This window comes from Scylla paramamosain, chromosome 14, assembly GCF_035594125.1.
Source record: "Scylla paramamosain isolate STU-SP2022 chromosome 14, ASM3559412v1, whole genome shotgun sequence".
In the NCBI taxonomy this organism is placed as follows: domain Eukaryota; kingdom Metazoa; phylum Arthropoda; class Malacostraca; order Decapoda; family Portunidae; genus Scylla; species Scylla paramamosain.
The window spans coordinates 19,846,216-19,861,126 of NC_087164.1; the positions used below are offsets into that span (position 1 = coordinate 19,846,216).

General features: G+C 39.1%; 2 protein-coding genes across 5 annotated transcripts in view; one reads left to right on the plus strand and one right to left on the minus strand.

The window, feature by feature from the left end:
• The window catches only part of LOC135106994 (uncharacterized), a 173,526-nt gene that overhangs the window by 15,146 nt on the left and 143,469 nt on the right, over positions 1 to 14,911 (minus strand). For 2 of the 4 annotated variants that reach the window (XR_010271536.1, XM_064016507.1), the window contains exon 1: positions 11,774 to 11,915. The exons of the other annotated variants lie outside the window; for them this stretch is intronic. The gene's annotated coding sequence lies outside the window, so the exon portion shown is untranslated. Of the gene's footprint in view, positions 1 to 11,773; positions 11,916 to 14,911 lie in introns of those variants that run through there. 4 annotated transcript variants of the gene reach the window in all.
• On the plus strand, positions 5,234 to 13,636 carry LOC135106991 (uncharacterized). The gene is made up of 3 exons (XM_064016498.1): positions 5,234 to 5,306; positions 11,253 to 11,450; positions 11,794 to 13,636. Exons 2-3 carry the CDS (start codon positions 11,253 to 11,255, stop codon positions 12,406 to 12,408), a joined length of 813 nt encoding a protein of 270 aa, XP_063872568.1. The 5' UTR covers positions 5,234 to 5,306; the 3' UTR covers positions 12,409 to 13,636.

Sequence of the window (14,911 nt, forward strand, 5' to 3'; positions counted from 1 at the left end):
AAATTTACTAACCTTTGAAGAGAAGAGTCTGTCCTGTAGCGTAGATTCATACTGGCCGATGAAAAAAGTGAAAATATCATTATCATCGCTATTGCAACAATAGAAGTGGTAAAGTAGTAGTAGTAATAGTAGTAGTAGTAGTAGTAGTAATACAGGCAGTAGTAGTAATGATATTAAGCCTTTTACTGCATACGCAACACTTCATCACTCTAAACAAACTGAAAAAAAAAAAAAATACTGCAAGCATCTACAAGGAAAAAAAAAAAGTTGGAAGAACAGGTATATACTGTTTAGAGGTGCCTGCTAAAAGAAACAAAAAAAAAATGTCGCTGTAATTTGTGAGTAAAGAACCATGTGTCATAAGCAGTGAAAAGGTTAAAGAATAACAATAACGCTACAATGATGGTGGTGGTGGTGTTGTGGTGGTGGTAGTGGTGATGGTGGTAGTTGTGGTGATGATGAACGGTTGTCATATTCACCGTCACTCGTAAAGGATAAATACCTTTCTTAATTCACGCTTGTTACTGTGCGTCTTTTAATAATGTGAGCCAAAACACAAAATCCAGTGTGAAGAAGATTACAACGTCTATCTTAATAATACTTTCACTGTTATGATCAGTCTTTATTGATACCGAGATCATTGTAAAAAGAAAGAAAAAAAAATGGTTTGCGGCAATACAGAAAAAAAGATTAATTTCATCCCTTTAGGCAACATAACTCTCCAAAATAAAAGGCTGTAGTACAAAAAAAGTGCCAAAAAAATAGGTGGTTACGGGAAAAATGGTCTAGCAGTGAAAGAGTTAAATACATTTAGTAATTATGGTGTATGTATCAAATAGATAGATAAATACATAGTCCAGTCCATATTTTTATTTAATAAAAAAAAGTGTATTAACTCTTTCTGGATTATTGAAGTTATGAAAGAACTAAAATGTATAATATATCTCTAACGCAATGTTGGCTCATGGTTTTGTGTAAATAAAATTGTTGATTTTATGGCAATAATATCATTAGCTAAAACATTCTTAAAATCATAAGTATTAAGAATAACTTGTTCAATTTCCTGCACAATAAAAGATCTGTGTAACATGTAGTAACAAACCTTATTAATAAACATGATAGATAGATAGATAGATAGAAAGATAGACAGATAATTAGATAAATAAATAAATAAACATACATTCTAGCAACCAGAACAAAGAATAACAACATTGAACCATCCTGCAGCACATCCTAGAAGGCACATGGAGGCAGACGAGCAGAGCCAATGATACTAGCGTGCCTAATTTGATCACGTATAAAAATGTGCGAGTCTGCCCTCGTCTCTCCCTTATAGACCAATGGGTTCAAGATGCTTTTTAATGACTCTCTCTCTCTCTCTCTCTCTCTCTCTCTCTCTCTCTCTCTCTCTCTCTCTCTCTCTCTCTCTCTCTCTGTGTGTGTGTGTGTGTGTGTGTGTGTGTGCAAAGTTCAGTCTGCGATCCCTTCACTTTTCCTTGAGACCACATTCCCTCAACTTGTCTTTCTCCATCTCCACCACCACCACAACCACCACCGTCTCCTAGGTGCTCACCCACCCAGCTGCACTTCCACCGCCTTGTCCAAATGACCTCATTCCTCTTCCTCCTTTCTACCTTCCTTTCCTCCTGCCAGCAATTAATAATGATAATAAAGATAATGATAACAATAATACCACTACTATTATTTCTTTCATACGGTGGCTACTATTTACTAAGGCTAGCTTTTCTATAATGATGTAACTATAGTTTAGATTAGGGTGGTTTGAAATTAAAATAGTCTAAGTAAGATCTAACTGTATAACGATGTTTGAAATTCATCTCTAATTAATAGTATCTATTCCTGCTATTACTATTACTACTACTATTACTACTTCCCCTTCTCCCATTACCGCTACTGCTATTACTACTACTACTACTACTACTACTACTACTACTACTACTACTACTACTACTACTACTACTACTACTACTACTACTACACTAACAACTATAACAGCATCAATCCTGCTCCTCATCACCTCCACAAACATCATTACATCATTAGCCACTCTACACGTAAGGATGGAGAGTCCAGACCACGTGGTTAGTCTATGAAGATCACCTTGGCAAAGTGAAGCATGGACTGGCCAGTCATGCACCAGCCACACACGCAAGCCAGCATAGTCAACATGAACAGCACGAAGGCCAGTGTCAAGGCTCTGTGACCTTCCTTGGTGATGCGAAAAATAAGGAGGTGGTTTTCCCAGTCTCAGCTACCGGTAATTGTTTCTTTTTAATTAAACATTGCACATATAAAAAAATTAAGATAACATTAAACTGTAAAATTGTGTTCTTAATTACTGGACACTCTGAGACAGCTTTTCTTGTTCTACAGCTATATTCAAACATTGTATTGCCTAGAAATTGAAAAACCTATTATTATTTTTTTTTGTCTAATACTTTCTTGTAGAGGCTTATAAATATCTCATACATTTCTTTTAGTGTTGTGAATTGTTGCATTGCACAGTGAAAGGATTAATGTATAGACTCTCTCTCTCTCTCTCTCTCTCTCTCTCTCTCTCTCTCTCTCTCTCTCTCTCTCTCTCTCTCTCTCTCTCTCTCTCTCTCTCTCTCTCTCTCTCTCTCTCTCTCCATATGTTCTGTTAAGTACTTTTCACCCAGTCAAACACACTGCAAATCCCTCTCCTCTCTGTAACTATCAAATGTCAATGCAAGACTGAAATTATTACTTAACTGTCGCCACAAGAGAACATAAGAAACAGTGGAGAGCATGTTACTCTGATTTCTCTTTCTTGTTTTGTGTTTGGAGACGAGGATGTGAAGAAACTGCCACAGTAAAACGTAGTCATGAAACAGAGAAGAAAGAAGTTAAGTCTTATAAGGAAGATGAATTGGTGAAAGAATGAAGCAAGGAAGATCTGCATGTCATTCTATAAGAACTAATGGAACGAGTGAAAAAGAGAATTAAGCCGCAGTAGAATGAAGGAAAAACAACCTGCAAGTTATCCCTATAAGAACGAGAAAGAAGAGAAAAAGAGAAATAATTAAAAAAAAAAACAAAAAAAAAACGAAGAGAGACGAAAGGAAGATATATAAAGTTAAGAGGAAAAGACGACGAAAATATGAAATAACAGTCATGCAGAAAGTTCAAGATTTTGATTATCGAAGACAGACACAAGTTAAGGCACCATGATAAACGATAATAATGATAAAAAAAAAGAAAGTATGTAAAAATGACCATTCATTCGCTAGAGTAAAAAAAAGAGATAAAGAAAAGAAAGAAGGAAGGACGGAAGAAAAAGAAGAAAGACAAAGAGAAGAAGAAAGGAAGTAAGGAAAGAAAAGACAAGACAAGAAAGAAAGAAAGAAAGAAAGAAAGAAAGAAAGAAAGAAAGAAAGAAAGAAAGAAAGAAAGAAAGAAAGAAAGATAAAAAAAAAAAACAAATAGAGAAACATGATAAAATAAATGAATTCAACGCCCATCAAACGCAATGCACACATAGATCCTTCAGAGATGAAAGGATTAGTCCCTACATAGCTAATCAAACAGACTTCATCACTCACACACGAAACAAAACTCGGCACCTAACTGCGTCGCCGTCACCATCAATTTAATCAGTACCGCAGCTTGTCATCATTATAATCATCGTCTTTATAATTCATTTGATTGCTCGTTATCGTCATCGTCACTATTGCTAACTATCACTATACATTATCGTCGTGGATAGTCTTCGTTATAATTCCCCTTTCCTCTCTCTCTCTCTCTTTGGACCACTTATACTCGTACAACAACCTTAAGTGCTTTGAATGCAGTGTATTAGTTGTACGATAATAGCATGGCTTCTGACACCATTAAGAACAAAAGCCACGTGTTCTACAAATCCTTCTCCTTCTGTTGAGGACAAAACTTAGTGCTGTCTGTCATGAAAAAATGGACATTCAGAAACTGTCAGGCAAAAATGTACACGTTAATCTAATCAACAAAGGGATTATTTAGAACAGATACCTGGTTTAGTCTTCTCTCCGAGACAAGAAGGAATAAGAGAAGATTAGAGAAATTTATGACTGGGGATGATAGGTGGAAACAGGTAGCTATATTTCATACGGGGACTGCCACGTGTAGGTCTGATGGCTTCTTGCAGCTTCCCTTATTTCTTATGTTCTTATGTTCTAACATTGATGCTACATACCCTCACCCCTCCCCAATCCGAAAAAAAAGAAGGAAAAAAAAAATAAATAAAACTGGTGAATGTTTCACTGCTTTAAAAAAAAAAAGTTGCTTATTGGATTTTCTTACAACACTCGTCTGTGAATCAGCAAAAGAGTTGAAATAAAGGTTACTCTAGAATCATCTTCAGATTGCAGTTCTCAAAGGTCATGAGAACGTAGCAGCTTTCTTTCTCGCTCCCGTAACTTGCAGCCACAAGTGTCCCCGCAGACTTATAGCAGTCAAATATACCGACCTGCCGGATGTGCTACGCATGTCTGCATCTGTTTGTGTAACACTGTGAACATGCAGGTGACGCTGGTAATGGAGCTGACAGGCAAAGAACGTCCTGTAAATTTGATATGTGAGGATTTCTAGACTGCTGCAGAAGCTGTACATCACGCAATACAGAATCATCATCAAAGAGACAGCGAGAGATATGCACACCAATTGTACCTGATTTATTTTTACTTTACCATTTAAAAAGTAATACGTATTTTATAATTTCTCTTTTTTTTTTTTTTTTTTTTTTTGTGTGTGTGTGTGTGTGTGTGTGTGTGTGTGTGTGTACTGACGTAACCTTGACAAGACTATCACTGCCTCCACCACACACAGTGACCTATCCACCTGACACTCCCCATTCGTCACTGTCATCTGAATTACCTGCGTGACATATAAGTAATTGCCTATAATGAGAGTAGCGTTACACCTTCCTCCAAAAAAACTGTGGTCACTTGGTAGGTAACTTATGGAGGCGACCAATTGCAAACCTCGCCTCAATCACGTGTCAGAAAGGAAACACACACACACACACACACACACACACACACACACACACACACACACACACACACACACACACACACACTCAAAACCAGTTCCTCCCAAAATACTGTTTCCATTTTTTCCTCTCTTGAACTTCTCCACGTGGGTACGCGGTTGGTTACATTCCAGACTTGCAGGTTGGCAATGTTGGGGCGTGTGGCAACTTCCTCTGGCGGGGACTGCAAGAGCTATAAAGAGGGTCACCGTTGCCCTTCTTGTACCACATTCGCTCTTCATCGCCAGACGCCAGAAAGGTAGGATACTGTTACCGCCAAACAATCTCTCTCTCTCTCTCTCTCTCTCTCTCTCTCTCTCTCTCTCTCTCTCTCTCTCTCTCTCTCTCTCATTATTTCTTTCATCATTGGCACTGTCGGGCACTGGCACTCTAAAACACTGCCACCAGTCACTTTACAGATTATCCATTCAGTTAGACACTGTTCGATCTCGACATAGGACAGTTTTTTTTCAATAAAAGATTTATTTTTTTCTTTCTTCATTTACTAATAATTTTGTTAGCTTTGTGTTGCTCTCAGGAAATGGATGATTTTGAAAAGCTTTAGGCTCTTACTGAAATAATTTTATAATACCACAGGGATGATTAGTCAGTTCATCACGAGATTTCTTAACTGATGACGTAATATCCTTGTTAAGCTATCACTAGAAACATGAAAAATAGCATCGAAAATCACAATGGCGTTCACTCGAATCTGTTAATCAAAAGTAGTAGAGGTAAGAAGCTGCAACGTTTGAGAATGCGGTCCTGGGACACGAAGGGAAGCCACAACCACGTAACACTAGAAGCTTGTACAAGGCGGCGACGAGATGAGGCTTGTGTGGGAAAGCTTCGAGGTTTGAATTTAGTTCGAAGACTGATCCTAAGAAGATAAAAATTGATTATCTTCTATTTCGAACTTATTACAGTAATTAAGTGACGGAAATTTCAATGCAATTAATAAAACAATCTTAATGAAATGCTGAATATTCACTATCATCTCTTATCTGGCGGTTATTATAGTAATTACTAGGAAAATAGCTTGTTATCAGAGAGACTTTATGGATTATTTGCCCTCAGTTACTAAGAAAGCAGGATGCCATCGTGAACTGATACGGAGAATGAATGAATAAATAAATGGATAAATATATAAATAAATGAATAAATAAATAATAAACATAATGAGGTCAGAAAACCATTAAGAAAGCAACTGTGTACAACTCAACATCAATTAAGTCTCATACATTCCAGTGCTTTAACACTTGAAATAATACTACAGAGGGTGGAGTCAAAACAGATCGGCTCATTAACTCCCTTCCCTCTCTCCAACCTTTTTCGCTTCTCTCACTAGGTACTTCATACGTCACCTTGCTTGGTTTTCATGACTTTAAGCTTATGGACGATACATGCCTTGCGTCCCTAAGTAGTTAACCTATCAGTGATTTACTAGATTACCTTAATTTCATATTTTCTCTATTTATTTTCAGATGGGGTAATATATTTGCATTTATTCGTTTCATTATATTCTCGCCGTGACCAATACTGTAGCGAACTGTTTTCTCCTCAACTTCCCCTTCACTGTATGTACAACTTAAACACCTCCCGAAGAGACGTGTGTTATATTACCAGCATGCAATTACATCATGAACTTTCGCAAAATCTCAATGTAATGAAGTGTCAGTGTGTTGCTTTCTCACTTTCACTGCAAGCCCTCGATATGTCTTAGTGATGGTATTAACGATAACAACAACATCACTAACAACAAAAACATCAAAAATATCTATTGATATAAAACATCAGATTGTCGATAAAGTCGCTTCTGCTTCCAGTGCTTTCTCTCTCATTTGGCTCTGAACACACACACACAAAAAAAAAAAAAAAAAAAAAAAAAAAAAAATCCAGTTTCTTTGGTCTCTTGCTCATCTTCTTTTCTGAACCAGTTATCAATATTGCAGCTTTTATCAGGAAGATACTATTCGTGCTTCCATTTACAACTTGCATGATGATCGTTCGTGTAAAGGTTATTCATATCTTAAAAGGAGATCACGTGCGAGAACACACACACACACACACACACACACACATCTAACCAACAACGAAATCCCTGTCCCCACTTTCTGACCTGCTTTTCATAAGTAAATAAACAAAATAAACTTAATATATCTTTGGCCAGTGTCGTCTTACATGCTCCACCCACACGATACGGTCTGCACTAACAGTATGTAGTCTCATTATATTATCCTTTCCAGTTACACCTTCACCTTCTTACCCTTACTTTCACTTCCTGGAAGATGCTCAAGGCACAGTTAAAATGCAACGTTTCAGATTTTTTTGCTTCAGACTAAGCTCTCTCTCACTTGAACTTACATTACTTTTATATTCAAGAGAAATTTTGGCATGCGTGTCACGACAAAACGGCCTTGCTTCGTGTAGCGTGATACGTTGCAGAAGTGGGCGTGTCATGAGGCACTCGCGTCACGTCACTCATCTCCTGGGTACTGTCAGAAATGGGCTCATATGCTGTTAAACGAAAGCACAGGATTCACACTCGCTAATGAAAAAACAAAATGCGATATTCATGAGCCTCTCTCTCTCTCTCTCTCTCTCTCTCTCTCTCTCTCTCTCTCTCTCTCTCTCTCTCTCTCTCTCTCTCTAATTAGTGTGTGTTTGTGAGGTAACATGCAATGAATGAATTAATTAATGTCACTTTCTTCTGTAATTATGTCATAATGCCAATTAACTTTTCGGTGTCTTCTCCTTTCACAAATCAAGGTATTAATTTACTATCTCTCTCTCTCTCTCTCTCTCTTACTTTATTAAGTGGCAATCGTACACAACTATCAACAAAATGTAACTACTATCACAACCACACCGCTGACTGACCTTCAGAGCTCATGGTTAACAAAAACATCTATTACGTTTCTCCTTCCTGAAATGAATCGACGCAAGAAGGCAAAATTGGCAACTTTTAAAGACATTTGTTCTTATCAGACTCTCTTGTAAACACTCATAATCGTATTAACATTTTCTTTTATCTCGTATAAGTTTACAAGTACAATTCCTGCATGGTATCCAACCAGTCCCCATTCTGTCCCTTAACCCTAAAAATTCGTCTCCCATAATTTCTTACAACTTTTCAGACACAAATTTTTCTACTAAAGTATATTAAATATTCTTGTAGCTTAGACAACGAGAAATCAATCTTTTATTCTCTTTACTCTATCTGTTCATTCAAATTATATCTTTATACTACTCTAAATGTTACCAAAATACGACAGTAACAGTAAAAGGGTTAAAGAACTCAAGTGCGTGGTATATAATTACAGATACTGAGAGTGAGAGAGAAAGGAAAACAAAAAAGAGAAAGGTTATTGAACTGAAAGACCGCGAGACACGGAAAAAAAAAGCGAGGAAAACGCATAAGATAAATTCGTTACAGCACAAATGAGGTGAATATTTCAGGTTTGCTCTCATCTGGCTCGGTTTCCCTTCACCTGGCCGAGGCAGGTTAGGTCACGCAGTGCTGATTCAGGCTGTGACGTAACCTGAACCGATACATCTTCCTTGCCACATTCAGACCGCATATGAGGCCACTCCCTAATTCGCAGCCTGTGCCCACTCTTTTGTCAATGTTAACTATACCCAAGCCAGTTTTACCTTTCGCCCCGTGCAGAACTGGTGTTACGATCAATTTTTCTTAACCTTTTCCTTAAGACAGAAGAGGTGTGGACAAAAATTAATCGCATGGACGAAAAATGGAACAAAAAAAAAAAAAAAAAGAAAATTAGACATTAATTCAAGGGCGCAAATGGCAAATACTTCGTACATCACCTTGCAGGCTCTCAACTTTCCCTGACACAAGAACAAAGTATAGGCTTCACGTGGACAAGCAACCAGGCTAATGCTCGCCGAAATCAGAGATGGAGAAGTAGAGGGTATACTCGTATAGTGGTCTTATGATACGAAAGTACCTATTAATCATGAATGTTCCTGCGTTGCTTCCTGTTCCACTCATCAAGTTGCTTTATCTGGCACCACAAGGCATTCAATTCCCTTCATTGAGACGAATACAATATAGAGGATTACTCCATTTCTCTCAAGTGTCACTGAGAACACATTCGAGTAGAACCTGTCTGAGAGTCTCTTAAATGGTTGGTTAGTAGTCCAGGTTCCATCACTGCGAGCAAAAAAAAATAGGTGAAATAAATATAAGTGATCAAAGGGAGAGGCAGTTTGGTCACACCTTGAGAAGAAAAAAAAAAAATCTATACCTCTCTCTCTCTCTCTCTCTCTCTCTCTCTCTCTCTCTCTCTCTCTCTCTGACTTGACTTTCATACATTCTCTCTTTTTTTGTCTCCAACTTTCACTGGCCTGACCCTTGAGTCCTGCTTTGATCTTGTCATACGTGCTTGTCCGGGAGAGAGAGAGAGAGAGAGAGAGAGAGAGAGAGAGAGAGAGAGAGAGAGAGAGAGAGAGAGAGAGAGAGAGAGAGAGAGAGAGAGAGAGAGAGAGAGAGAGAGAGAGAATCATTTACTATTTGCAGTGTCACCTTCGCTTGACAGATTATGGATGACGAAAAAGGACCCCGATATGAAAAGGTCTCAAAAGTTGCACTCAGATGATTTATAGTAGAGCCTTTGAGCTGACGGGGGTGAAAGTTATTGAAGGCAACGATTGCATGAGGGATGAGGGGTGAAGATTGAGAGATAGGATGAAAGACAAGGGAAAGGAGAATAGGGTGGGTTGTAAAAAGACCTATGGTGACCCGCATTTATGAGTAGCTGCAGGTGAAGTGAAGATAATGAAAGAGACTTAGGAAAAGGTTATCTCCTGTCTGTTGTGTTGTTGGTTGGGCGTGGCGACAAATGATGAGCAGGAAGATATAAAAAAAAGGAGAATAAAATAAGTAAAGAAAGAAAGAGAGAAACAAACAAACAAAACAGATAAGGGAATAAATAGATAAGTATATAAATAAATGGATAAACAAGTAAATAAATAAGCATGAATAAAGGCACTAATATCTATCACTCTATGCACACTCTATACGAAATACCACACGTTTACCAAGAAAATGAAACAACGAAAAAAAAAAAAATGAAATCTAAAAACGACTTAAAATCAAAGCAAACTCAAATGCAATTCACCAAAATACATACAATATTATAATACATTTACAATTAATTACCCGAGACGAAACCAATCTTAATCTCTCAACAGTCCTTTCTTTCCCACGACAAAACAGGCTAGTAATTGGTTTAACACCGTACAATTAGTTCCACACTGAAAGAGCCATTGTAACACCTCGCTACACGCTCCTAGCTAAGAGACATAAGTAGCGGGGTGTCTCTGATGTCGCTCTTAATTAACGGGCTGGGAGACGTTCTGATGTCAGTGGTCTAGTGTTCTGTAATGTGCCTTGGCTTGTTCATGGAAGAGGAGGAGGAAGAAGAGAATGTGGAGTGGGGAGACACTAATGGAAGAAAACGAAGAGTAGGAGGATAATAATGGACGCTAAACTAACAAACATGTGACAAAACAAGAAAGGAGTGAAGTATACGAGAGACAGGTCAAAGGAGACGAGAAAGGAAGATTAGAAAAGGGACTTAAGGTTGGCATTCATCGCTGAACCAGTTCACTTTCCCTTTCGACGAGGAGAACCTTGACTATAAACCGCTCAGCCCCACCCATCCTTTCCCTTCCCCGACCTAAATGGATACCCACAAACCCCTGTTACTTTCCCCGGCCAGTTTTTTTTACGCGAAGTGGGGTCAGGTCCGTCTGGTTCTCGACCGCAGAGTCTCAGGGTACGCGCGTTACTAAGTCCACTGTTACGATTTAAGAGGTTCTCGCTGTTATGAGGAAATAATGTGTGTGTTTAATTGTTTAAGAGGGTAAATGCGCGCCAGGAAACTCGGGTTTGATTTTCTCTCTTCTAATGGTGAAGGAGTTTAATAATTCCATAGGTAACAAATGTCCAGGTGGCTTTAGAATATTTACGTGAAATTGTTATTTTTTTTATTGCGTTATTTATGATGATTAAATATTTGTTAGGAATTTATAGTATATTATTATTTTTTTTCCAAGGCATCGATGTGAGAGAGAGGGAGAAAGAAAACAATCCCCATATCAGTTCAATCTTACTCAAGAATAACACCTACAGACTCCTACTTCTCTATTATCCTTCCTCAAGATCACGTTTCTTCCTCAGATGATCCGCTTTGTGGCGTTACTGGCGACCCTCGGGTTAGCCCTGGGCGGCCCCTCCCCTGACCTCCCCGCGGCAGGATACGGTGCACCTCCAGCCCCTAGCTACGGCCCACCCCCGGCTCCCACTTACGGCCCACCTCCCTCCCAGTGCTACCCACAGATCAAATACGTCACTCACTACCAGACGAAGGTTCAGCAGGTTAGTAATAGTGGTGGGGAGTGGTAACAGTGGTGGTGGTGAGGCCTCTGAGCGCTAATATTGTATTTTATAGTCTTGTCAGTATTTTAGTATTCAGTTTTCCTGTAGTTGTTTTTGATGATGATGAAGATAATGAGTTGTTCCTTGTATAATACAGATGAATTGCAGGTCAATTGATTCAATACGAATTAATATATTTCCTATTGAACTATACAGATTAAAAATTACAAAGGCTGTGATTGGTGAAGATGGTGAGATACTACTTTTTTATTGGTCTGGAAGAGCCTACTATCTTAAACAACTATACACTACTTACTACTCACGTTGATCCCGTCTGTTGCAGGTGCCAGTTCACAAGACAGTGTTCAAGACCCAGCTGGTGCCCACGACCCTCTACAAGACTGTCCTGCACACTCAAATCGTCACCAAGCACGAGCGCCAGTACGTGCCTAAGTACATCACCACCACCTACGAGCAAACCCGAGTCGTGCATAAGACCCAGTTCGTGCCGGACATCAGGACTCAGTACGTGACCAAGTACATAACAGACACCGAATACAGCAGTATTTACCTCACCAAGACCTCCTACCTCACCCAGAGAGTCACCAAGACGCAGGTTCGCTATTCTACACAAGTGGAGTACACACCACATTACGTCACCACCACCCAGCACGTCACCAAGCTGGCACACTCCACCCAGCTGATCCCACAGTACACCACTGTTGTCAAGTACCAGCAGCGTTACATCACCCACTGCCCAGAGCCTACCTATGGTCCCCCGCCAGTCTCTTACGGGCCTCCTGAGCCTACCTACGGCCCCCCACCAGCCTCCTACGAAGCTCCGGAGCCTCTCTATCACGCCCCCGAACCAGGTCACTTCGAGCCACCTGCGCCATCCTATCAGGCACCGGCGCCTACCTATGGAGTCCCCACCCCCACTCCTGCTTATGGGTTCTAAGCACCTTCCCGTGCAACGCTCCTCCTCAGAGACAAGTCAGAAGATATTTGTTGTAGAGAAATGATCCACGATTTATTTATTTTTTTTTCTATTGCTCCTCCAGTTTCTCTTACGTAAGTTCTCTTTGTGCGCTATAGATATCACAGGTCTATTGTCCGCAACAAAGACGACGCAAGTTGCATGTAATATTATTTCTTATTAACTGCATGGTTCTAACTCTCAGTGTGTGTGTGTGTGTGTGTGTGTGTGTGTGTGTGTGTGAAAGACAGAACACTAAGACTTCAAAGGCAGGTATGTAAAGTCTTTTTTTTTTTCACTCTCTTACACATGCAGCATTCACCTGAGCGTGGGCGAGTCTATCTCCTCACTGTTACAAAAGTGAACTGTTTCCTCTCCCTTTCTCTGAACTCTCGGCACTGACTCGAGGCTGCGGAACTGAAGCTGCTCGTGGGTGTCGATGTTTCAGGTTCGATGATTTGATTTATGCATGTCTGTTTATTCATTTGTTAATTATCATTATTATTATTATTATTATTATTATTATTATTATTATTATTATTATTATTATTATTATTATTAGATTATCTGGATATACAATAATGTGCCAAATCAAGCATATGAAGAGAGAACCATAAACAAAGGAGTAAGGTAAGTGTGAAATCGAATACCGAAATAATGTGCTATGAAAGTGAAAGTCTCTTCTGCTTCCTTCTTGTTAGGTACAAAATAAAACGTCCCCGAGTGAGGGGTTCCCAGCAGCCCCCCAGTTTCGTTCCTTTTACAACCCTTTTTGTGACAGCCATGTATTTCAAGCCCCGGGCTCAACTCATGCATTTTCTGGCATCGAAACTTACTAATGAAGTTTCGTGAGTAATTTCGTTGGTCTTGTATTCCTTTCTTTTGTTTAATATCTTTTTTTTCTCTCTCTCTTGTCCTTACACCGCAGGTTCATATATTGTATTGTTCGCATCGAAACCTGTTAATGGGGTTTCGTGAATGATTTTGTTAGTCTTGTATTCCTTTCTTTTGTTCTCTATATTGCCTTTTTTTTTCTCTTTTCCTTACACCTTGCCATTGTCCGTTATTCAAGAGCGTCCCTCCCAGTCTTCGTAATGTGGAGGTACGAGTATGTATATCTAACATTTGCATAAGTCTCATTGTTGTAACGTATCATTTCACCACTTTGTTTTCACTTGTTTTTACAGCACTAATAAAGCCATGAATTAAATTATGTACTTATTCTTTCATATGATTCAAACACACACACACACACACACACACACACACACACACTACAGTTGATACATTCTTAGAGAAAAAAAAAAGTATAAAAAACATATATCGTACTACATTTCTACATTTATGGTATAAGAGACACTCGGCAGAGAGAGAGAGAGAGAGAGAGAGAGAGAGAGAGAGAGAGAGAGAGAGAGAGAGAGAGAGAGAGAGAGAGAGAGAAATTACACAAACTCAGACCACACATTAAATACTAATGACAATATGACACCTGTGTTACTTAAAAAAAAAAAAAAATCAGCCTACCTTACTGACCAAAACCAAAACCCCAGACACTGAAAGGTTTGAACCACTCGATCACTCATTTTGCCCTCAGTTCTCTATGCCTTGATGCGCTGAACTTTCACTATAGAGTCTCATTTAAACTTATGAAGATATCGGAAACAAAGAGTCATTATACACTTCATTCTTCATTCACTTTCACAATGCAGACAACCATGATGAGATGGAGTGCAGTAACTCAGCACTTTAAGGTCGAGGCGGTGATTAATTAAGGCAAATCGTATCAACAGTACCGACGGGTGAGGTGATGGCAAGGTGTCCACTGAGATTCATTCACTGGTCGTTACTTAATTTGCAGTATATATTGCATGGAAAAAAGTTATTGTTGAGATTGATCATTACAGCTACACTACGTACATCACTGGTAATGAAGAAGTTAGTGCATTCTAATTGTTTTTTTATTTACATCTTGGGATTTATTATATTGTTTGTCTGTTTGTGGTAATTCATCAACCGAGATCATCATATTTTTCATCTACATTCATAAACCACTTCTACACTTTATAACAGAGACTACGTTTAGGAGAAGCAGCCCCTTCTCTTAAATTTCTCACGCAATGGAAGGAATATCTCTGTAGCTTTCCACTAGACATCAGATTCTTCAGTGCTAGTCGCTAGTCTACAAAGAGGGAATCGGAGCTTCTTAAGGCACGGTAGTACATTTCTGAAACAACACGAGGTTTTGTCTTGGCGGTGTGTAGTAGGTAACCGAAATGTAATCCCTAGTTCGCCTGCGTCCATCTCCATGTACAAGTGTTCAAGTAGGTATTACAAGGTGGTATTTCTACATCAAACATTGTAACACACCACCCCCCTACAAAGAGAGAGAGAGAGAGAGAGAGAGAGAGAGAGAGAGAGAGAGAGAGAGAGAGAGAGAGAGAGAGAGAGAGAGTACAGTTATGTAGGGGGTATGGGTGGTATCCTC

Excerpts from the sequence above, each read along its gene's own strand:
- LOC135106991 (XM_064016498.1), top strand. The coding sequence starts at position 11,253 with ATGATCCGCTTTGTGGCGTTACTGGCGACCCTCGGGTTAGCCCTGGGC. Across the intron at positions 11,451-11,793 it reads ACCAGACGAAGGTTCAGCAG|GTGCCAGTTCACAAGACAGT; the intron begins GTTAGTAATAGT and ends CGTCTGTTGCAG.